Below are 23013 nucleotides of genomic sequence, written 5' to 3'. Positions count from 1 at the left end.
AGTCAATCCACTCCCGGAATCATCAAAAATAAAACCCACTTTGATCGCGATTGATAAAATGTCGATCGCGTCGATAAGGCGCGGTGCGAGTGGAGGGAAGGGGTGGGAGGGTGGAAGGGGGCAGGGTTGTTGTACAAGGAAAGAGCGATGTTTGTTGACAATTGACAATTGAGGGGGTGATGTCACATGGGGGCTTTGGCCTCGACCTTCCCCCGCATGCGTCCAACTCGCCTCTCAACAGTTTCCCCTCGACCTTCCCTCGTTTCTTTTCCTCTCAGGTGATCCTTCTTTTTTTCGCATAGGTTTGAATACAATCCTTTTTTTTTGGAACGCATCCCTTGCAATTGGCGATCTAGAGTTTACCTCTAGTGTTGTTGCTCCAGAATGGCCTCCACCCAAGCGCCAGACAGCTCCCAGCCAGTGCCGGAGGATGGCACAGGTACGTCCCCAAACCCAGTTCCGTCTCATTTTGGTCTCTGTGAATTTATTGGCTAACATTCCTCAGGTGTCATACAGTTGGATCCTTGGCTGGAACCTTTCCGGGAGGCTCTACAACGTCGGTTCGGGTTTGTCAAAAACTGGGTGAAGACTATCAACGACACTGAAGGGGGACTTGAGAAGTTCAGCAGGGTCAGTGAACTTTGCAATTCCGAACTGACTTTTCGTCAATTGCAATCTGATAGAAAGAATCATGGCATGGCGGTCACGATAGCTAAATGATGATATAGGGCTACGAGAACTTCGGCCTCAACGTCCACCCGAATGGCGACATTACCTACCGAGAGTGGGCCCCCAGTGCTATCGAGGGGCAACTTGTTGGTGAATTCAGTACGTTTCAATATCTTCCTTTTTTAAAAAAAAAAAAATTTCCCGCTGACGCTGGTAGACAACTGGGACGTGAGTGCCCATCCAATGACCAAGAATCCCTTCGGTGTCTGGGAGATTACTGTACCGGCAAAGGATGGGGTTCCGGCCATTCCTCACGACAGCAAAATTAAGGTATATTTCCTTCGTAAGCATGCTTTGTGCTCTTTCATCACGGCTCACTTCTCCTGCAGATCACAATGGTCACGCCCAGTGGAGAGCGAATCTATCGAATCCCAGCATGGATCAAGCGCGTGGTGCAAGACCTCAACATCTCTCCTGTGTATGATGCAGTTTTCTGGAATCCGCCCGAATCAGAGCGCTATCAGTTCAAGAATTCGCGTCCCAAGCGACCGGAGAGTCTCCGCATCTACGAGGCCCATGTGGGAATCTCTTCACCAGAAACCAAGGTAGCGACGTACAAAGAGTTTACGACCAACATGCTGCCTCGCATCCAGTATCTGGGCTACAATGCGATTCAACTCATGGCCGTTATGGAGCATGCCTACTATGCTAGCTTCGGGTATCAAGTGAACAATTTCTTCGCTGCAAGCAGTCGCTACGGCTCGCCTGAAGATCTGAAGGAGCTCGTTGACAAGGCCCACAGCCTGGGACTGGTGGTGCTACTTGACGTAGTGCACAGTCACGCGTCGAAGAACGTCCTCGATGGATTGAACCACTTCGACGGGACCGACCATCAATACTTCCACGGCGGTCGCAAGGGTCAGCATGAGCTCTGGGACAGTCGACTCTTCAACTACGGCAGTCACGAGGTTCTGCGGTTCCTCCTGAGTAACCTGCGATTCTGGATGGAAGAGTACCAATTCGATGGTTTCCGCTTCGACGGAGTCACTAGTATGCTTTATACTCATCATGGAATTGGAACGTACGTACTAGACTCATCCACAATCTTACGACATACGAACTGACTGTCTTCCAGTGGATTCTCCGGCGGCTACCACGAATACTTCGGGCCATCGGTGGACGACGAAGGCGTCATGTACCTGACGCTTGCCAACGAGATGCTCCATCAGCTCTACCCCGATGTTATTACCGTGGCAGAAGACGTCTCGGGGATGCCAGCGCTCTGTCTCCCACACGCTCTCGGAGGTGTTGGCTTTGACTACCGCCTGGGCATGGCCATCCCAGACATGTACATCAAACTCCTGAAGGAGAAATCCGACAACGACTGGGACATCGGAAACCTCTCACACACATTAACCAACAGACGCCACGGTGAGAAAACCATCGCCTACGCCGAAAGCCACGACCAAGCGTAAGTCACCTTTCCCTTCCCCTAGTAAAAACGCTGTCACACCCAACTAACCTGCACTTCAGCCTCGTTGGCGACAAATCCCTCATGATGTGGCTCTGTGACAAGGAAATGTACACGCACATGTCCGTCCTCACCGAATTCACCCCGATCATCGAGCGCGGCATGGCGCTACACAAGATGATCCGGCTCGTCACGCACGCCCTCGGTGGTGAAGGCTACCTGAACTTCGAAGGTAACGAATTCGGCCACCCAGAATGGCTCGACTTCCCGCGAGTCGGCAACAACAATTCCTTCTGGTACGCGCGGCGCCAGCTCAACCTAACCGAGGATCCTCTGCTTCGATACAAGTTCCTCAATGAGTTCGACCGCTCCATGCAGCTCACCGAGAGCAAGTACGGCTGGCTCCGCTCCCCGCAGGCATACATCAGTCTGAAGCACGAAGTTGATAAGGTGTTGGTCTTCGAGCGTGCCGGACTCCTCTGGATCTTCAACTTCCATCCGTCACAGAGTTTCACAGACTATCGGGTCGGTGTCGAACAGGCGGGCACATACCGGATTGTGTTGGATACTGATGACAAGGAGTTTGGGGGCTTTGGACGGAACTTGAAAGAGACGCGCTTCTTCACGACTGACTTTGGTTGGAACGGGAGGAGTAATTATCTCCAGGTTTATATCCCGACGAGATCGGCTTTGGTAGTTCTTCTCTCGCTGGAAAGCAACTCGTCTAGAAATGACGTGCTAACTTGAACTAGGTCCTGGCCCTCGAAGAAACTCTCTAGATCTCATCTCAACAACATCTGTTTACTCATCATGTTCAATGATTATCTCTGTCAGTTCTCCAATATGGATAGATATCTAGGCGAAACGTGTCTCATAGCACAGTATACTCCGATCCAATCGTTTAGCTTTGATCTATCTATCTTTCTGCTATCTGTAACATCAATCCGTATCTATTTCCTGTTTCCTTGGCTTCCATGTCTGTCGTATCTGTTTCCATCTCTGTAGATGTAAACACACAAAAACACATTTCTACCTATACAGCTACACCCCAACAGCTATCTATCCATCTACTTATTACCCATCCAACTCAACTCACGCCATACTCGATAAAAAAAGTTAAAAAAAAAAAAAAAAAAAAAAAACCTCACACGCAACTGATCCCTAGATAGATTCCCTCATGTATCTGAAGAACAAAGTCAAGCTGTCCTACCTACCTACCTACCTACCTACCTACCTACCTACCTACCTACATACATCCATATACAATATACCAAGATAAAAAGAAAGCCAGCCAGCCAGCTAGCTCCCACTCTTCTCTGCCCTCTCCCTCTGAATAAATCCCTACATACACTTATTACTCACTGACCTTGTCTACCTTGCCTTGTCTTACCTGGACCGGTCTGAGCTAGCACACTAGGGACACTTATATACCTAGCTAGCTCCTTTAGCTAGGGTAGACAGACAGACTCCTTAGTTACTACGGACCTCGGACGAACGGAAGATAACACAAACAAACAAATAAACATCAACGTAGGAATCATGCACCTAGGTAGATGCATACCATCATGAGCATCCTAATAATAAGCTAGGAAATACAGTACCAGAGGTAAACATTAAGATAGAAGGGACAGGACATACGGTGTATGACATCCCCTACGAAAGCCTACGTAAATACAACCAACTACATCTACAACTACAAGAATCCAGGAAGCGAAAAAGAGAAAAGAGAGCAACAAAAGAAATGAATACAATTGTCCCAGCCCCAGGGTATCAGGCTGACTGTGGTCATTTTTACTTACTTACATGAGCACATAGGTAGTGTAACACAAAGTCCGAAAGATAGACAGAGTACTCATCGAGGTCTTTCAACCCCAGCTTTCCCCCATCCATGATCCAGACTTTAAAAAAGAGGTTGGTTGGATCGAGAGGGTAATCAGTGGCTCTTTTTTGTCCAGTTTCACCTTTCTTTCTTTATAGAAGGGATAACCTCTTTTCTTTCTTTCGACTTTCCCTTTTTCTTTATTCGAGTACTGTACACGTATCGATTCGAAAACGGAACATTTCAAGGTGAAAAAAGGTAGTCCATATTCTAACACGGAAAAAAGGGAACAAAAAAAGGGCGCTCAAAAACAATATTACATTTACTGGCCCTCAAGCTCAGCCAGAAGCTTCTCACCCTTGGCGCGGGCGGAGGCAAGGTTGCCAACCATGTAGAAAGCGGCTGTGAAAAAAAAGTTAGCATCTAAGATCGGTTTCCAATCATTCAGAAAGATGGGAAGAACTTACACTCGGGAAGGTCGTCACCCTCACCGTTGATGATGGCCTTGAAGCTGTTGATGGTGTCCTTCAGGTCGACCAGCTGACCCTCGATACCAGTGAAGACCTGGGCGACGGTGAAAGGCTGGGACAGGAAACGCTGCAGCTTACGGGCACGCTCGACGGTGAGCTTGTCGGCCTCGGAAAGTTCGTCCATACCGAGAATGGCAATGATATCCTGGAGGGACTTGTACTCCTGGAGCATCTGCTGAACGCGGGTGGCGGTGTTGTAGTGGTCCTCACCGACGATACGGGGGTCGAGCATACGGGACTTGGAGTCCAGAGGGTCGACGGCAGGGTAGATACCCAACTCGGAGATACCACGGGACAACACGGTGGTGGCGTCCAAGTGAGCGAAGGTGGTGGCGGGGGCAGGATCAGTCAGATCGTCAGCGGGCACGTAGACGGCCTGGACGGAGGTGATGGAACCCTTGGTGGTGGTGGTGATACGCTCCTGCATACCACCCATGTCGATGGCCAGAGTGGGCTGGTAACCGACGGCAGAGGGGATACGACCCAGCAGGGCAGACACCTCAGAACCGGCCTGGGTGAAACGGAAAATGTTGTCAATGAAGAGCAGCACATCCTGACCCTCCTCGTCACGGAAGTACTCGGCGATGGTCAGACCAGTAAGGGCGACACGGGCACGGGCACCGGGGGGCTCGTTCATCTGACCGAACACAAGGGACACCTTGGACTCGCCATCAAGCTGGATGACACCGGTCTCCTGCATTTCGTGGTACAGATCGTTACCCTCACGGGTACGCTCGCCGACACCGGTGAAGACGGAGTAACCACCGTGAGCCTTGGCAATGTTGTTCTATTTCTGTATTAGATCGAGATCTTTCGAGTCTCGCATGGACAAGACAACTTACAATCAACTCCTGGATGAACACGGTCTTACCGACACCGGCACCACCGAAGAGACCAATCTTACCACCACGAGCGTAGGGGGCGAGCAGGTCGACGACCTTGATACCGGTCACGAGAATCTCGGCCTCGGTGGACTGCTCGATGAACTCGGGGGGATCAGCGTGGATGGGAGCGTACTTGACGGCCTTGACGGGGCCACGCTCGTCAATGGGGTCACCAGTGACGTTGACGATACGGCCAAGGGTGGCAGGACCGACGGGGATCTTGATGGGAGAACCGGTGTCATGGGCAGCGGCACCACGGGTGAGACCCTCAGTACCTGAAGATGAAGTCAGCTACATTGCGCTCGATGGCCGATGCGAATCGGCAGTCAAGCATGAAGACAAGGGATGTAAATATTTATATTGCCAAGCCCAATGCATGACGAATTGCCGAGGGAGGGAGAACAAAAGGCTTACCGTCCATGGCAATAGTACGGACAACGCTCTCTCCCAAGTGTTGCTAAAGTCAAGGTTAGCTAACTGAGCTTTCATAAGGACAGAGAGGAAGGAGAAAGGGGATTGATGTCATCAAAGACAGAGCAATATCAGAAATAACATACAGAAACCTCAAGCACCAGCTTCTGGCCATTGTTCTCGGTCTCAATGGCGTTGAGAATGGCAGGGAGCTTGTCACCATCGAACTTCACTGCAGCGGAGAGTCAGAAATCGTGTATCGAGCTATCAATTGGATGGAAATCGATGGTTGTTGAGATGGAATCGAGGCGCGGAAAAGATTTTCTTCGCGTAGCCCCGGGTAAGGAAGGGATTTTTTTCCGTCTCGGTAGGGAGCGACCGGATAGCACATACCGTCAACGACGGCACCAATGACCTGGTGAATCCTGCCGCCCTGAGCGACCTCGGTGCTGGCGAAGCGGGCCAGGGAAGGGAATCCATTGATCTTGGAGAGAGGGGAGGCGCGACGAGCAATGGGGGTAGGTCGGGCAAAAGCAGCCCTCCCGAAGGTCCGGGCGAGACCGCTGTTGGAGAAAAAGAGCTGTTAGCAAGGGCAAAAAGGGGGCGAAAGATCGAACAGTCGAAAGTGGGCGGGTGAACACACCTCTTGAACATTATGATGGTGTTTAAGAGCGAAGATGGGGAAAGATGAGGTCAAAGGGACGAGAAGATGGGGAGAGGGAAGAGAGAGGGAAGGGAAGGGAAGAGGTTGAGGTTGAGGTGGACACGGGCGACTGTGTCCGGCTTAGCCTTTCCGGGGCGGTTTTGCCGACGATCCCGTGATGTACCGAGCAACGCGCAGGTCGCTCTTTCCTCGTCAGCGCCTGCACTTGCTCCGTTGCCGGGGTTATAAGGATAGTATTTTATTGTAATATGTATTATCATATTCTACGGTATTGATCGGACTGTGGTGTAATGTATATGAAGAACCAGGTGGTCCGGCAGGTCCTTAGTTTCCTTTCCCCCCTAGGCGGACTCTCCAGCTTTGCCCTGATGGAGCTGGTCAGGAAGAATTCGCACACAAATGAGGAGAGGTCTTGGCGCCCGTCGGAAGGGAACTGGGAAGGGGGGGGGGAAGGTGCCAACCTGGCCAATCGTCGCCTGGAATGCCCTTCCTTTCCCCCAGCCACGGGTGACCTTGTATCCCCTAGGAGTAATATTGTGATCAGTATCTAGATACATGCTAGAAAATAGGTAATATAAAAATATACAATATAATACACATAGAAAAATATTACATCGAGTAAAAATAAAAATAAAAATAAACGTGTCGGTGGAGGGAATGCGGCTCCCTCCCCAGTGCGGCGCCGACTTCGTCCGTGACCAAGGCCCTCTCTGTCCTGTTTCGGACGAACGCCTAAGAAAAAATTCTGACGTGTTCCCGTGGTGCTCCATGTAAACATCGGTGTATGGACGACTGACGGTGTACATCTCGGTGGTCCGAAGGAGATACGGTCAGGAAAAACAATATAATACAAAACATAAAATTATCATTATCAAAATAAGAAGAATAACAATTTCACAAGGAATTAGGCCCCCGATCAATTACTCCATGCCTCCCTAAACTGACCCGGCCGAGTGTTAACGTCATCTCCTGCTGTACACCAAACCCGGGATATACCCAACTACCCTGAGTAACCACCCCCAAAAATAGGCCAAAAAGTAAATTGATCAATAGGTACTCGCAATAATCCACACATAAGAAATCAACACCTTAGAGAGACCATCCCCAAACAAGTCTCTCCCTACAAACCAACAGGAGACTGCAACAAGCTTCTATGGCTACAAAAGAGATCGATTGATTATGGCACAGTACGAGATACACAGGGTCTTTTAGGGTTGTCGGCGGGGGGCTGAGATTGGCAAAAACAAGTAGGACACAAGACGAAAAGGGGGAACGCCCGACGAGAGATGAAAGACACGGTTCCAATGCGTCCGTCAGGGCAGTGGAAAGGGTGTGCGTGTTGGGTTGGGCCAGACCAGGTCTGCCCCCATTTTGCTAATACCTAATCCTCCCGGATCATGGTCCTCCAGTTTACGACTTCTCGGCAGGGGGGCTCTGCACGAAGCCAGGGCCCTCGTAACCCTGGGCGCTGATGCCGTAGATAGGGTTGATCTTCTCACGCTGTTGGGGGGAGAGGTCGTTAGCATTTGTCCTTCCATGTCTGGGGAACGGAGTAGCGATGTCTGTCTGATGTAACAACAGATCAATCGGGCATGACGTACCAGAGCGTACTCGTTGCTGGCCTCCTGCCATTCCTTAGACATGGTCTTGGGCTGGGGCTTAGCGAACATGTGGATGGCGTAGAAGATAGCCACGGAGACGGTGGTGAGCTGAGCGACCTTGATGAAGATCTTAAGGCCCTCTCCCTTGGGAGCCTGAGCGCGAGGGCCATGAGGACCGAAGGCAATCCAGTAGGCTAGAGAGTGGGGGGGGGGGAAGATGATGATTAGCAAAATTCTGATAGAGCCCGGGGCAGGCCGGGCATATCATCGAATTCCCTTACCAGCCTTCTTCTCCTGCAGGGTCATCTGGTGCCAGTCGACCTTCATGCGGTCGCGGAGCTGCATCCACAGATCGGCCTGCTCCTGGGGAGGGAGAGCCTCCCAGCGCTTCTCGATACCGGCGAGTGTGGGATTGGCGATGGCATGCTCGGTGGAGGCGGCGCGGGTCTGCTGGGGAGCGACGGCCTTCTTCTCAGCCTGAGAACGGGCGTTCAGGCAAGAGGGGACGGCGCGGAAGGAACGAGTGGCAGTGGTGGGCACAACCGAGCTGCGAGGAGCAGCGCGAGACACGGAGCGAAGGAACATATTGTGGGAGAGGCGAGCGCACGACTAGAGAGACGAAAAAAAGTCAATTGAGATAAAAATACAGGGCCGCGGGAATACGGAAAACAATTACCTCGGGGGAGGATAAGGAAAGGTAAAATTGGGGGAGGAGTGGAGGAGGGGGGAAGATCGAGACTCGCGATGGGAGACGAAGACGATGTTCGACTGTGGTTTGAGGTGGAAAGGCGAGCATCCGGACGGGCCAGCTTAGTCCGCTTTACCCCGGCCCTGATTGGTCCACGTCCCGCCGTCTATCCGACCGTCGTCCTCTCTGGTATCGATGGGTGACCTACGGATGACTTATTGGCCTCCTAGAGTCTGGTTTTTTATTATCGGATTTATTCCCGGTAGTATATACTACATTTTGAGAGAGACACACAGACTTCGACAATGAAAAAGAAAGAAAATCGAATATCCGGGATGAATCCTGCCATCCCTTCCACTGACATCTGCCCATCCCTCGAATCCCGAAAGCGCCCGGACTCCAGCTCCAGTTAGTGCCGTCATCCTTATCCTACGCACAGGCCTAAACACAAGAGCACGTTAGATGACTGGGAGGTGATGCCGTGTATTCTACTCTACACCGAAACGCTGCAAATCACACCCAATACAAGGCAGCACTATTCTGTACAGGCAAACGCTGACACAAAAAAGGAAAGAAAGGTCCCCTCCCCGATCCCAATCGCTGGTTTGGCGGAAAACAGTGCCCGGGAGAAACGACGATACGGTCACTATGAAGGGCAGACAAGTCGTAACGATCTCATATTGGAACTAAATGTGTGCAGGGAGAAAGGAAAGGTTCATGAGTGTTGGGTTTCATTCCGAAGTTTGGCACTCCGCGGTCTCGAAACGGAGTGGTGCCGTGTAATCGCCATCACACGCGCACAACACACAAAGTTCACCTAAGTCCGGGCCCAGCCGGCGCAGGTCATTTATTTGCCGGCCTTGCCACCGCTGGCCTCGGCCAGGACGGTCTTCCATTCGATGTCGCCCTTGTCGTCGGCGTGGATGGAAGTGTGGATGTTCAGCGCGTTCTTCAGGTTCTCCCGAGTGCTGGCGTAGATCATGGACCACTAATTTGCATCAGTTAGCGACCGCTTCTTCCTTCGACCAAAAGACGACAGTAACAGAACAACACGAGGGAACGGAAAGATCATACCAGAGTAGGGGTGTCGCTGGGAACCCAAGAGATGAAGATGATCTTGCTTCTACAGACGCAAGTCGAGTCAGCCAACCGTTCTCCCATTTATTCAGTCATCCGTGCACGATTGTCTCGTGAGGGGGGGGGTCCGTCATACCTCTTGCCCTCGCCGCCACCGAGATCGAACTCGACGTCGTAGACAGCATAACGAGGAGCGGGGTTACCCTTGTCGTCACGAGCAGCCTCGAGGTGAGAGCGGAAGACCTCGTAGTCGGGGTCCTGCGAGACCTCGTCGATGACGACCTCCTTCTTGTTGTCGGCGATCTTGAAGATGATGAACTTGGTCTTGGCAGCCTTGCTACCGCCGCTCATGCGGAACTCGTTGAATGCAGTGATGCACTCATCGGTGATGGAAACACTGTGGAACACAAACACAACTGGTCAGCACTTAGTTCGACGTGACCTGCGTCATCGGAAGTCCCCGAAGCGGGTCGAAAAGGACATGTGGAAGTGGCGGCGGTTCGGCCGATGACATACCCAGAGGCGAGCTAAAAAGGCAACGAAGAAAGTCAGCATTGACACAGATCAACCCGAAGAAAAACGGTCGAGAGGGGTAATACGCACCGACATGGTTGCTAGTGTGGAAAGAGGAAAAGGGAGGGAAGTTGATAAACCTGCGCTGAGGGGGCACGCGATGTTAGTTGCCTTAGATTTCTTTCTCGCTCTCGCTCTCTTCCTTGTTTATAAGCACTCCTCAAAAACAAAAACCAACAACCAAGATGATTTTCGTGGGAGTTGAAAAGAACAACAAACTAACGGCGCTCGAGAAAAACACAAAGAGGGATACTCACAGATTGCCTGCAGAGAGTCAAGGGAGATCAAGGGGAGCGGAAGAGGAGGAGGGAGAGCGTAATAATGGGGGATGGATGGGAACCGAGATGGAGAAGATAGAGGGGCATTTTGCGGCCGCCGCTGGTGGGGGGGCCGCAATGGCCCTCACGTGATGCGACCGTCGCACCACAAGCCGCGTCGCCGCCTTCCCCTGAATTTCCCTCTGGCGTCACTGGTCTGCAATCACCCTGTCTGTAATTCTACATGGTTCATGGGATCCGGTGTCTGCCTACCTCCAGACAGCCCCCGGGTGTGGGGAGCTGGAGCAAGACACCACCGTAGGCACAACCATTTCTCCTGTTGTTCCCACCCCGGCGTTTCTCACCGAAACTAAACTCACCGTTACTGCCAACCATGGGACTAGCTCCTGCTAACCGAGTGTCATCACGTCAAGGCAGCTTGTACCTGTCCCTGTTTTCTTGGGCCTGCAACAAATGAATAATAGATTTGGTTGACTACGAATAACTCTACCGGTGAGCATCTACTATCTCAATGGGACAATGAGCGGACCTTCAATTCGACTGTATCGTTCAATTCTGGTGACAGTTTGGCAATATCTAAATATCTATGTACATACGTCAATATGCACTCAAATCGCTTGACTATAATAATAACGCCCTAAAGTCCGAATTCGCAGGCGGTGCCCGTTCGTGACTGCAATAGCCGAAACGGTCGTAGGCTTGGAGACCGTCGCAGTCGCCGACTCCAAAGCTGAGCAAAGACGCAACAAGGGTACAAAAAGAGAAAGAGAAGATATACGACAGAGGCTCCAAGAGCAAGCAACCGATTATTTGCCCTCACAGAAAGATAACAGATAAATGGAAAATAGAAAATAGAAAATAGAAGATAAAATGGGGGTATAATATACGAGAAGTAAAAGCCACGTCCAGTCGTCTCCGAACCATCCCGAAGGTACCTGAGGGGTGACAGGAGACATGCGCATGACTAACACTGGTGCATATGATGGTCAAATAGAAAATGGCGTTCGTTCTTCACCTGAACCTATACGTCATAGATTCAATCAGGGCGAAAACCCCAGTGTCGACGGGGGTGAGGTTGGAAAGACGACTGCCGCGGAACATCGACATACGTGGCTAGGGCTGGCAAGGCTTGAAAAAATAAGAATCACAAGAGAATAGACAACGACGCTATCATGAAAGGCGTAAACCGGCATGGAAGTTGTGCATGCAAAGGGGATCTTAACATGACTGACTGCTGGTCATCGTTAATCATCGTCGCCCGGTCCTCCGTCGATGATCTTTCGCCAGTGCTGCGGAAGACAGACGCAGACCAACGGGAACGCCTTGATGTCTCCCACAGGCGCCGGCGATGCGGCCGGGCGATGCGAGCCGTTGGACACCCCGCTGTCGCGCTGTTCTCGGTGCCGCGCGTCATAATCTTCGGCGTTCTCGGGGATACGAATTCCGGTAGCCCAGCCGTCATCCCAAATACCAATGATCTTCAACATGTCTCCGCGATCCAGAGAAAATTCGTCGTTTGCGCGAGGCTGGTATGCCCACAAGGCGGCAACGCGATCGCCGGGTCGAATGTCATCTTGGGAGTAATAATCCTGGAAAGAGGAAAGTTGCTCAGATTGTCCACTGGCGATTCCCTCGGGAGACGAATATTGACCATTGGTGCCGGAACGAGGCGATGTGTCGCTACCTGCGCCGGCAAAAGCCGAATTGCTGGAGAGCGAGCCGTGTCGCTTGCCTGCCGTCGGAGGGATTCTCTTCGAAATCGCTCCGGGGCTGGCTCCGTAGCCTTCGGAGTCCGATGAGTCGCTGTACTTAGCTCCGCCGAAGAAAGCCGCCGAGTTGCGAGATCGCGCCGGCGACGAACTGGGCATCTCTCGCAGCGCAGACATTCGGGCAACCCTCCCTCCTGGGATGGCAGCGAATCCTTGCTGACCACCCTGCATTGAAGGCGAGACTTTTCTTTGGGGGTTGGGCTGATTCAGACCCCCTTCGTTCCTCGTTCGGCGCTTTCGTCGACAGTAGATGAGACCAAATGCCGCCAACGCAGCCGACAGGGCGACACCAGCAACGGAACCAATCACGACACCGGCAATCTGTCCGCCCGACAGGCCACCGCCCGAATCATCTGCGGTGGAATTGGATGTCGTGGTGACGATTGGTGGCAGAGTCGTCGTCGGGGATGGTAGTGTCACGTCCTTGCAGCGACTTCCGGCGCTCGCGTTCACACAGCAAGAATCGGTGGAGTTTGGGGAGCTTCCGGCGCAATAGCCGCACAGGCCCACCAGATTGGTTCGGAATCCACACTCGTCCGGCTCGTTATCGGCTGCCGATATGCAGGTCCCTGTAAGCGAGTTGGCGGGCAGCGCGCAGACAGTGAAATCAGAGCGAATTTGATCCATATAGTTCCCATCTCTCTGTGGACAAAGGTCGGAGTTAACCAGAATTTCTTGCTCGCTTCTGGCCATCAGCGCCTAGTAGGATACCGTTAGCAAATAGTTCCGACCGTCCCATGGGTGGGCGTCACAAACACAATCGTCGGCACACAGCGGCCTGGATTCCTCGCTAGACAGGTTGCAGTCATTCTTCGAGCTCTGCACGATCCCATTGCATATCGAGCTCGTGGTGTAGCGGGCGTAGTAGTCATCGGTGTCCGTGAGATTAGCGCCCCCACAGCCCAGATAATTAACGTATCTAATCATTGAGTGGCGAGCGTTAGTGAATCGCGATAGATAAGATTGGCACGGGTTGGCCAGCTTACTTTTGCTTGATGTAGGAATCCTGGACGTAGTTGTCCAACGCTTCGTCAAATTGAGTCAGGTTCGAGACGGATTCCATAAACGGACTGCCATGTGGTTAGCAAGTCTCGGCGTGTGGAACAGCATTTGGGCACCGCACAAATTAGTGTGTAGACTAGAGTTAGTCGATATCGAGGATCCATTGAAAGCCGGGCATTGCTTTGATCCGGTCAGGGAGATACAGGTAGCCATGATGATCCTCTACCCGGTCCGGGCTTCCTTTGGGGATTCTGGCGTTGCAATTTATAGGTTGCAGTTGACGATGTCGAAATTGATAGCAGTCTGTGTTCAAGTTGATCGCGAAGTCGAGAATCAAGATCGCGTTCGGCAATGGAATCAATTGGAAGAGACTCTCATATTGCTGCTGCACCTGCGCGAGTACTGGGAGAAAGGAACGGACGTCGGTCTCAGGCCACGGCGGTTGTGAACGCGTCGAATATCAAAAGGAGCGAAATGAAATCCAATCCGAGCGAAAGGGAAAGGCTCTCGAGTGTTATCGTAGAACGAGGGGTCAAGTAATCAAACGAGCGGCTTGGCTTCCAGAAAAGAGCCAGGAGAGTGAAGGAGAGGGCCCTGAAGAGGGAGAGAAAGAGAGTGAATGAGAGCGACGAGGTCCAGCCAGAGGAAGAGGAAGCAGGCGCCTTCCAATTCCAGGAAATTACTTTGTCCTTGCCTGAGGCCCGCACTGAGATCGACCGAGCGAAAAGGATTTTCTTCCCGCCGGGACCGGGGCGATAATTTAGATTATAACGACGGCGGCGACTGCAACCGCGAGCTTCCCACTTTCGCAGGGGCAGATAGGTCCAAACTCAAAAAGTCTATCGTCGAAAGGGGGGAATTGGGGAAACCAGAGTCAAGACGCAAGAGTCACGACCGGATGGGCGATGGGCGGTTCGCAAGAGGAACCGGCGTCTTTCCAATTAAACCAGACTCCACACGACAGGAACTAACTTGCTTGGGATGGTAGCACGCCGTAGTCTCACTCCGGCCGTGAATTCCTGGTCCAGAAGCTGCTCACAAAGATGCTGCCTCCGCAAGGTTCCCCTGCTGCTGCGATGCAGAGTCAAAGCTAACCCTACCTTTACCTTGGGGGATCCACTCCCACGCTGAATAAAAAAGGTCGCAAGAAAGGGTTGACTTGACTTGAGGCAGCCGATCGATAGTTCGATTTAGCGATAGGCAAAAATGCGATCTGTCGGGTGAGAGATCACGATGGAATGATTGCTCTTTTCGGGGAAAACCAGAACAGTTGTGTCATAGAGCAAACGAAAAGAAAAGTCCGACGCAGGAACGACAGAGGTTATTGATCTATTTATTTGTACGATGGTGAATCCAGCGTTGACGTGGCACGCGGTGAGGCTTGACAAGAGGCTCGCTACATCACTTCAGGCACTCGTTTCTTTTCATTTTTGCTTGTTTATTTAATTTTGTTTTGTTCTGTTCTTTCCCGACATCTCATCCACTCCATGTGTTTTACCGAATCCACACGAACGGTGGAACTTCGCGCGGGACCGAAGGCGAGGGTTCCGTGGAACAAGGTAAGGACGGTAGTAGGAGTGTTAGGCCGTTGTTCTAGAATGTCTTGCTCGAGTCGGTGAAGGACAGTCGGGCTCGGATGAATGATGACTGACGAGTCTACGAGTCTACGAGTCTACCGACCACAGAGAACGCAGGGTAATAGGGCATCAGTTGATAACGTTGTTCATGTCACTCCCGCCTTCGTCGGCCCCGTCGTTTCGCAATGCGTGGCATCCACCAGTCAAAACCACAGCGGCTGAGCTGGTCGATCGCTATTTTAGCCTCGCCGATGACTTGGCAAGGGGTCCTGCCTCGCGGGCATTTAATAGACGCACGCATGCCACATCATTGGAGCCAGACAGCATTGCCCAGGTTTTGTTTCAGCATTCAGCGGTCAATTTGAAACACCACCTTCCCACGCAAGGGTGATATTATCGGATGCGAGGAGCGACAAGTTAAACGCTTTCGCTGAGAGCATTCGGGCTAGGGCACTCATAGTTTCTGTGAAGGGCTAAAGCTAGTATATGAGTCTATAGTAACTAGGCCACAAACTGTTTACAATAGCTTGAAGAACAGAAGGGAGGCACAGCTTCAATCCGTCCCTAATAGAGGTTTTCTGCTGTTCTCCACCGCTTTCCTTAATAAGCCCGGCCACGGTATGCCATACCTGGCCCACATCGGGTTCAACCCGTTACAGTTTCATACTGAATAGTCGCCCTAGATATCAAATTTGCGGTACATACCAAGGGCGCGTCAAATGGTGTCAATAATATATTCGTCGTATTTGCAAGGCAGATCCGATCTAAATGATCTGGACATGGACACTCCATGTCCACGGACCGAATCCACCCGGGTCATATTGATCAAGTGGACCGGTCATTTAGCAATGGTATCATTAATGGCAGACATTGTCAATATATGACATCAGCTTCTAAAAATGGTCTCGATCAGTATATCAAAGGCCATGTTCCTACGGAGTAGTTTATAGCTTAAATTTATGTACAAACTTTTGGTTTGGTTGAACTAAACACTATGCAGGTTAGATCACAGGTATATGATTAGTTTCGCTGATGCCATGGCTACCACTCGATGACAATGTTGTTTAGACTGATCCTGAATGAGGTGGATCAAACACAAACACAGACAACGCAATTGACACGCCAGTTCCATTAATTGATATTTCTAACTTATTAGGGTTGGTCTTGATCACTTCCTCGTTGGATCTGAATGTACAGCCAATTGCTGTGGCAAGCCGCTGAGTTTAAAGGCGTTTTGTTCAGTGAATGGCGGTGGTATATATACCCGGTCCCAAAGGTTCTCAGGGCATGTCTTTGTTCAATGCATGGAATAGGAGGTTTCAATTTTATGTAAACGCAACACGGTAGTTGGTTTTTGCTCTTGCATTGGTCAGATCAAGTAGTTCTCCATTATAGTGTTAGGAACAGAGATTGTCTACAACGTCTACAAACCACTCCGTACAAACTACACACAAAGTGACAGTTGCCTGGATGGCACTGCCGCATCAGGTGACTCCGCGACGTCATCTGACCGCAGGCAACCGACGTTTCGTCATGCCAAACATTTCGAGGGGAGATGTCAGCTTTGATCCCTCACTCACGCATACCCCAAGCATCGTGATTGACTGCTTCATTTTGCTCAACAATACCCGAAGACTTGTGCGGATAGGACGCCTATCCAGCCTGTGACTTACCATCCCCACCACAATGTGTGGTTCAGATATCTTCCTGGGCATTCTTGCCATCTTCTTCCCCCCCGTGTCTGGTACGTGACCCCTCCCTGCTCACCCCTCGATCGGTTTCCTCTATCCTTGACTCTCTACAACATATCAATGGATGATCCAAGTTTCCTGCTAACACTCCCGTCCTCTTCAGTATGGATCAAAGTAGGCATCTGCACCGCAGACTCGATTATTAACCTCGCTCTTTGCTGCCTCGGCTACGTGCCAGGGCTGCTACACGCCTGGTACATCATCCTCAAACACCCCGAGCCGGATTATGACGACCCAAGCTACGAGCCCGTCCCTGGGGATCCCGATCGGGGCAGGGACGTGGAAGGCGGTCGCGTGACATACTACTACGTTTCGCACCAACCGGGCCAACAACCCCCTCCCAGAGCCTACGGTACGCTGGGATCACAAAATTCAGCCCAAGACGGTCGCCAGGCCGCTCCTAAGCCGCAGCACGGCCATGTCGCCGAGGCTGGAAGTAGCAGCCAGTCGCAGGATGATTCTCGGCCGCCACCGACATATGCGGAAGCCGTGAAGGGAGACAATAAAGTACAGAGCGATGATTGAGTTGCGTTAGAAGAGATGCAACCTACGAGGTGAATGCTGGATAGTTGATCTGATCGCCACTGCCATCTATCTTGTTCTTGCTTGGAGGTCGCTTCTGCTGTCCGACACTGACCATTTTTTCTCCCCTGCCATGTGGATAATCGGAGTGGAATATTCTATGGGATTACCCTGAGCCATGGAATTTGCGATGTATTGTATTCAGGATCACTTAATGCTTATGTTTATCATGCTAGCGAGTCAATAATAAAGATACCTTGGGATTTTCTAATATGGACGTTTCTCCCGCCCTTGCTGCTGACTTCTGCGTCCAGTCCGGGGAATGAAGATCGCCTGAATGAACTCTTTATGCTCAACTGAAGTAAATATAAGTCCATATATAACCCCCGACCTTGCATTCACACTACCAACGCCGACCGTAGTTTTTCAGTTATCGATCACCCGATCTTATCAGAAACATGAAGAAGCGCGGAGATTCCGCCTGAGCATCTTCCCTTTCCCGCCCGCCTTTCCCGAGCTGCGGATCAACCAGCCGACGCCCGTTCAATTCAACGATCAACCCCAACCAAACCAAACCGACCCAGCAATCTGGCCGGCTTCTTCGTGGCCTTCCAACCCGGCCATGCAGTCCATGCCAGTGCTGTTCCGACAGTCTCTCAGACACACGGTCAATCTCACCAGACCTTCTGCCCCCGCCGTGCGATCGCCGCTGCTGTCGACCGTTCGCCCGAAAGCTCTTCCCGTCGGCAATACCCCCCGACGAAGCTTCTCGGTCTGTCTACAGTGCCAATTCCGAAAACAGTCGGCTCTATATTCGTCCAGTGAGTCGGATAAACTGAAAGATGGGAAGCCGGCGGATCAGTCGGTGAATGCAGAGCTGGCAGAGGTGGTTCGTGACGGCATCCTGAAGAGCGAGCTGGATGCGGGGAGCAGCAGCAACAGCAGCAGCCTGGGATCTCCCACCGCGACGGAGAGTACAAAGACACACCGACCTGAATGGTCTGAACAAGGGGAGAGCCATGCGGATAAAGGGCAAAGCTCAGGAGGAGACGGTAGTCTCCCGTCGTATCTGGAGAATCGCAGATCGCAGTTTGCGAAACAGTTCGGGACCATGATGGATAACGTGCAGTCTAATGTCTTCGTGGCAGGCCAGCGATTGAACGATTTGACTGGCTATTCATCAATTGAAGCGTTGAAGAACGAGATTCACAACCAAGGTATGTTCACTTCTGCAGTAGCCTCTTCCATCCACAAGAAGCCCTGCATTCTAACCCTCAATCCCATCTAGAGGAACGCCTGCGCACCGCCCGCCTCCGAGTCCGCGAAACGAAAGATGCCTACTCCGCCGCCATCAACCGACGATCGACCTCCCAGCGTGAAGTCAACGAGCTGCTCCAGCGCAAACACGCCTGGTCGCCCGCGGACCTGGAACGATTCACCCACCTCTACCGGAACGACCACACCAACGAAGTCGCCGAGAACGAGGCCCAGGAGGCCTTGTCGGCGGCAGAGCGCGAGTCGGAAGAGGCCGCTGCACAGCTGAGCCGGTGCATCCTCTCCCGATACCACGAGGAACAGGTCTGGTCGGACAAGATCCGTCGCATGAGTACATGGGGCACATGGGGCCTGATGGGCGTTAACGTGCTCCTGTTCCTCATCTTCCAGATCGCCGTCGAGCCTTGGCGCCGCAAGAGGCTGGTCAAGGGCTTCGAGGAGAAGGTCATCGAGGCCATCGAGAAAGAGAAGGTCTTGACGCAGACCCAGGTCCTTGGTCCTGCGAGTGTGGTGGCCCAACAGAGCCCTGTCCCTGTCCCTACTACCACTACCCCCGAGAGCGCCGAGGCATCTCCCTCTACGACCACATCTGCCACCTCCGAGCAGCCTGTCTCCAGTGTCAGCCCTGTCGAGCCCGCCGAATCGACCCCGACAACAGCTACTACTACTCCCACCACGCCAACCGAACCCACTGCCACTCTCACTCCCTCCACCGAATCCCCTGCCGCCTGGGACGATACCATCAAAACCCAAATCTCGCGCCTCTCCTCCCCCCAATCCGTCGAATCCTGGCGCCAGTACTTCCATGACCTCTTCAGCGACCGCAGCATCACCATCACGCAACGTGATCTCTCGTCCGTGGCTCTGCAAAGCGCCGCAGCCGGCGCGGCTATCATGGGCCTTGTCATTGCCTTGATAAGACCGCGATAAAGGAAACTGTCATTGAAGAAACTACAAATGCATCGATAGAATGCAAGAGACAGAATCAAGGGGATGTGTGTGTATGTGTGTTTGCTCATCACAGCGTGATTGATGCCGTTTTTCTTTTTTCTCTTTCTCTTTGAAAGTTCCTTGGTCCATGGTCCATTCGGAACAAAACACATGTACTGTACAAATATTCGACTAACCTACCCTACGAATCTAGATATAAATAGACCTGCCTCAAGTGATGCATAAATTGAATCAATTCTCCTGTCTCTGGTTTGGTAGTTTTTTCTTTTTCTTTTGGTGTTAAGAATTATCTGTTTCCTTTAATACCAAGATATGCTCTTGATAGCGGTGTTGATAAGTATAACGCACGCGTACTTCGTAGGTAGTAGTACCTCATGCGGTATCAAGGACAGTTCTGGTCTCCAAACCCGGTATTAATAAGTGCATTCAGTCGTCAATCGAGTCTGCAATGGACACCGAGCCCAGCCTTATACAGAGACATTATACACAGAAATAAAAAAAAAACATAACAGAAGATGGACGACGGGAGTAGTCTGAAGTAATAAAACAATCGGCTCTGCTTTTTTTTTTTTTTAATTTGGTTTTCTTTTCAGGATCTGTTTTATCATATCGATGGATGCATATTAAAACAAGGTCTCTTTAATCTTGACACAAAAATAAAAAGACAAAAAAAAAAAAAACAAGAGAGAGATTTCATCTAAAATAAACACACACACATACACAAACCTGTCTTGTCTCCGCCTCTCTGGCCCTCACTTTCCCCTTCTGGGTCTCCCCGCTCTTTCGCAACTCGCACTCGCACTCGCTATACCAGTCCATCGTCTAAACAAAAAAAAAAACTAAAGATATGGCAGTAGTGGTGGTGGTCGTACACGCACAGAGCCCCGTCCGGTTGTTTCAAGAACAAGGAAAAAACAAATGATGGATTGTCAATATACAGACTCAGTTTTTGTTTTTGCAGTTAATCTAACCGATGACCAGGGTCTCGTCGGTGGGGAAGTTGTACTGAGGAACCTCGAGGTTCAGGGGGGCAGGACCCTTCCTTATACGGCCGGAGATGTCGTAGTGAGAACCGTGGCAGGGGCAGAACCAGCCGCCATAGTCACCGGCCTCACCGATGGGGACACAACCCAAGTGGGTGCAGACACCTACAATGGCGGAGTGGTTAGAAAAGAAGATAACGATATCGGAAGGCGTGGTCGGGAAGAAATGGAGGGACTGAAGTACGTACCAAGCATGACGAGCCACTTGGGGTCCTGAACACGCTCCTCGTCGGTCTGAGGATCACGGAGAGTGGTGTGGTCAATCTGGTTGGCCTCGTCGATCTCGCCCTGGGTGCGGTGACGGATGAAGACGGGTTTACCACGCCACTTGATGATGACCTAGAGAAGGATTGCGGTCAGCTTTGACGGCCTTGCAGATATAATTAAGTCGTAGACCAATTGGAGGATATGGACGTACGTTCTTGCCCTCGGGGATGGCACCGAGGCCGATTTCAACCTTAGCCTGGGCGAGGACGTCGGCGGAGGCGGACATGTTGACGAGGAAGTCTGTTGATAAGAGAAAATTGCAGGTCAGCCCATTGAGTTCCCCGACCGTGCCCGCCACGCATATGCAATTGTTGATTCCCAATATCGAAACCCATCACAGTCGATTCCGCCACGTTCCCATCGGATTAACGATCAGAATCCCAATCACGTACCCTGAACGGTGGCCTTGGCACCGACGGCAGAGGCCAGACCGAGCGAGCCGGCCATGAAGTAGGAGAAGACCTGGTTGGAGCGGGGGGACTTCTTGGACTGGTATTTGCTGAAGTCGGGGATCTTGGTGGTCGTGGAGCCGAAGGGGCTCTGGAAGGAGGCCTTGGAGGCGTCAGCGACCCCCCGGGACTGCTGGCAGGAGGCGAGGGCAGCGCGCGAGGTGGTCAGCTGCTGGCGGGCGCAAGAGCGCAGCAAAGAACCGGAAGCGGAGGCGAGAGACATGGCGACGAGGAAGCAATTGCAAGCAATCGCAACAGAGGGGACCGTAGCGGTGGGGGGTGAGAGGGGAGGAGGGTGGAGTTGAAGGGGAAAGAGGAGGGAATTTCCTAACGATGGAGGATGAAGTCGGCCGGGATGGACTTGCGGGAACCAAACCAGAGCTTTCGCTAGAAGCGATCGGAATCACGGGGCAGCTCATTGGCTGGGGGGAGACCGCCTTAGTCAGGATTTAAGTATAACTTAGTTAACTATAGAACTGATCTCATTATTTTTCCAGATGAGATTGACATTAATTATAGAGTAATATTTTTATAATATTTAAAGTGCAATTGTGATATTAATTCTTTTTTCTTCATGACTTACCGACCATTATTCAGTCTAACAGAGTGCAGAGTCCTGACGCGATTCATCCCGACCGCTGCCTTTTCTGGATCCGTCATTTCCCGTTCCGTCCCTTCCCTTAGTATACAAGGACTAAGGACTTATACTAAGGGTATGCCAGAATACTCAGAACACTAACAATATCCAATTGATCAAACATCAAACCCGTATATATACTCCCGAAACTCCTCCATTATGCTCCTTTTTTGGATTGCCATTTCCCAATTCCCAATTCCCATTCCTCCAATTCATCCATCGACCATCTCCACGTCCCCGTCTTGGGTCCCATTCTGCGTGCGATCAACCACCAGCGTACTGACAGCCCCCGACGCATGCATGACCGTCGGCGCTCGAGGACTCTTCGAGAGCTTCTCCTCCGACGGTACGTGCTCCGGCTCTTCCGCCTCCCCATTCGTCGGCTCCGCCGCAGGTAGGGCGCCGTTTATCGTGCGCTGTCCCTTCTCGTACTCGGCTTCCTTGGTAGCTTCCTCGGCTCGCTTTTCCTTGAACTGTTTGTAGGTGGTCGTTTTGGGGATGACGTCGGCGAGGAACTCCAGGTTATCGATTCGCGATACGGCCGTAGCTGTTTGACCCGAGATTAGTATCTCTTCATTATCTGGGTGAGTTTGGGTTGAGAAGGGAGATCGCGACTAACCGAGATCTTTGTATTGAATGTTCTTGCGCGGTTTTCGTTCGGACTTGACCACGTTGTGGCCTTGTTCCGTGAGGTATTGGATGAACATTTCCTGATCGGTCAGCTTCTTCAGTCGAGTTGGTGAGGTCGGAGCAACGCGCGGGACATACGGTAGCCATTGCGATCACGAAGGTGGCGTTGCTGGAACATTGCACGATATCCTCGTCTAGCTGGATGATTTTTTTGATTCGGGAGACTGGAACGCAGTCAGCAGCTAATCTTGCAGAAGAAGATTGGGCACGCACTGGGAAGAGCGCTCTGGCCGGTAATCTCGTCGGAGGGCGCAGACTCGGGCGCGGTCTTTTCTTTGGGAGGCATCGTGGTCGCGTCGTAAATCAACGGGGGGATTCTGGGTATAATAGAGAAATGAAGGAGTTTGATCTGACAATTTTCGGTACTGTTCAAGGAAGTGAATGGGGTAGGTATCCTCCGATGGGGTGAGTGAGG

General features: G+C 51.7%; 8 protein-coding genes across 8 annotated transcripts; 2 read left to right on the top strand and 6 right to left on the bottom strand.

Annotated features, from left to right (window-relative positions):
* Positions 1-384: 384 nt before the first annotated feature.
* KD926_005103 (1,4-alpha-glucan branching enzyme GLC3) lies at positions 385-2919 on the top strand (the record flags this gene model as incomplete). The annotated part of the gene is made up of 8 exons (XM_053098392.1): positions 385-439; positions 506-630; positions 729-828; positions 887-999; positions 1059-1750; positions 1805-2140; positions 2203-2836; positions 2893-2919. The coding sequence occupies 8 exons, from the start codon at positions 385-387 to the stop codon at positions 2917-2919; spliced, it is 2082 nt and encodes a 693-aa protein (XP_052957754.1).
* Positions 2920-4281: 1362 nt separating this feature from the next.
* KD926_005102 (F1F0 ATP synthase subunit beta) lies at positions 4282-6438 on the bottom strand (the record flags this gene model as incomplete). Its single annotated transcript, XM_053098391.1, has 7 exons — positions 4282-4361; positions 4427-5276; positions 5332-5648; positions 5788-5830; positions 5931-6016; positions 6178-6347; positions 6428-6438. The coding sequence occupies 7 exons, from the start codon at positions 6436-6438 to the stop codon at positions 4282-4284; spliced, it is 1557 nt and encodes a 518-aa protein (XP_052957753.1).
* A 1420-nt stretch (positions 6439-7858) lies between these two features.
* On the bottom strand, positions 7859-8634 carry KD926_005101 (cytochrome c oxidase subunit IV family protein; the record flags this gene model as incomplete). Its single annotated transcript, XM_053098390.1, has 3 exons — positions 7859-7948; positions 8050-8243; positions 8331-8634. The coding sequence occupies 3 exons, from the start codon at positions 8632-8634 to the stop codon at positions 7859-7861; spliced, it is 588 nt and encodes a 195-aa protein (XP_052957752.1).
* Positions 8635-9584: 950 nt separating this feature from the next.
* KD926_005100 (actin-binding ADF family protein) lies at positions 9585-10423 on the bottom strand (the record flags this gene model as incomplete). Its single annotated transcript, XM_053098389.1, has 5 exons — positions 9585-9725; positions 9812-9860; positions 9951-10211; positions 10331-10341; positions 10418-10423. The coding sequence occupies 5 exons, from the start codon at positions 10421-10423 to the stop codon at positions 9585-9587; spliced, it is 468 nt and encodes a 155-aa protein (XP_052957751.1).
* Positions 10424-11909: 1486 nt separating this feature from the next.
* KD926_005099 (SH3 domain protein) lies at positions 11910-13497 on the bottom strand (the record flags this gene model as incomplete). Its single annotated transcript, XM_053098388.1, has 3 exons — positions 11910-13133; positions 13191-13353; positions 13421-13497. The coding sequence occupies 3 exons, from the start codon at positions 13495-13497 to the stop codon at positions 11910-11912; spliced, it is 1464 nt and encodes a 487-aa protein (XP_052957750.1).
* Positions 13498-16699: 3202 nt separating this feature from the next.
* Positions 16700-19491, top strand: she9 (putative mitochondrion biogenesis protein (She9); the record flags this gene model as incomplete). Its single annotated transcript, XM_053098387.1, has 4 exons — positions 16700-16757; positions 16868-17271; positions 17741-18503; positions 18575-19491. 4 exons carry the CDS (start codon positions 16700-16702, stop codon positions 19489-19491), a joined length of 2142 nt encoding a protein of 713 aa, XP_052957749.1.
* Positions 19492-20478: 987 nt separating this feature from the next.
* Positions 20479-21494, bottom strand: rip1 (ubiquinol--cytochrome-c reductase catalytic subunit RIP1; the record flags this gene model as incomplete). Its single annotated transcript, XM_053098386.1, has 4 exons — positions 20479-20660; positions 20744-20894; positions 20974-21062; positions 21215-21494. 4 exons carry the CDS (start codon positions 21492-21494, stop codon positions 20479-20481), a joined length of 702 nt encoding a protein of 233 aa, XP_052957748.1.
* A 626-nt stretch (positions 21495-22120) lies between these two features.
* On the bottom strand, positions 22121-22884 carry KD926_005096 (histone-fold domain-containing protein; the record flags this gene model as incomplete). Its single annotated transcript, XM_053098385.1, has 4 exons — positions 22121-22455; positions 22528-22618; positions 22677-22762; positions 22812-22884. The coding sequence occupies 4 exons, from the start codon at positions 22882-22884 to the stop codon at positions 22121-22123; spliced, it is 585 nt and encodes a 194-aa protein (XP_052957747.1).
* Positions 22885-23013: the final 129 nt, after the last annotated feature.

Source organism: Aspergillus affinis (assembly GCF_023601865.1).
Source record: "Aspergillus affinis strain CMG 70 chromosome Unknown NODE_24_length_322487_cov_87_188170, whole genome shotgun sequence".
NCBI lineage: Eukaryota > Fungi > Ascomycota > Eurotiomycetes > Eurotiales > Aspergillaceae > Aspergillus > Aspergillus affinis.
Note: the sequence above shows the minus strand (reverse complement) of the source record. Positions and strands in the feature narration are given on the sequence as shown.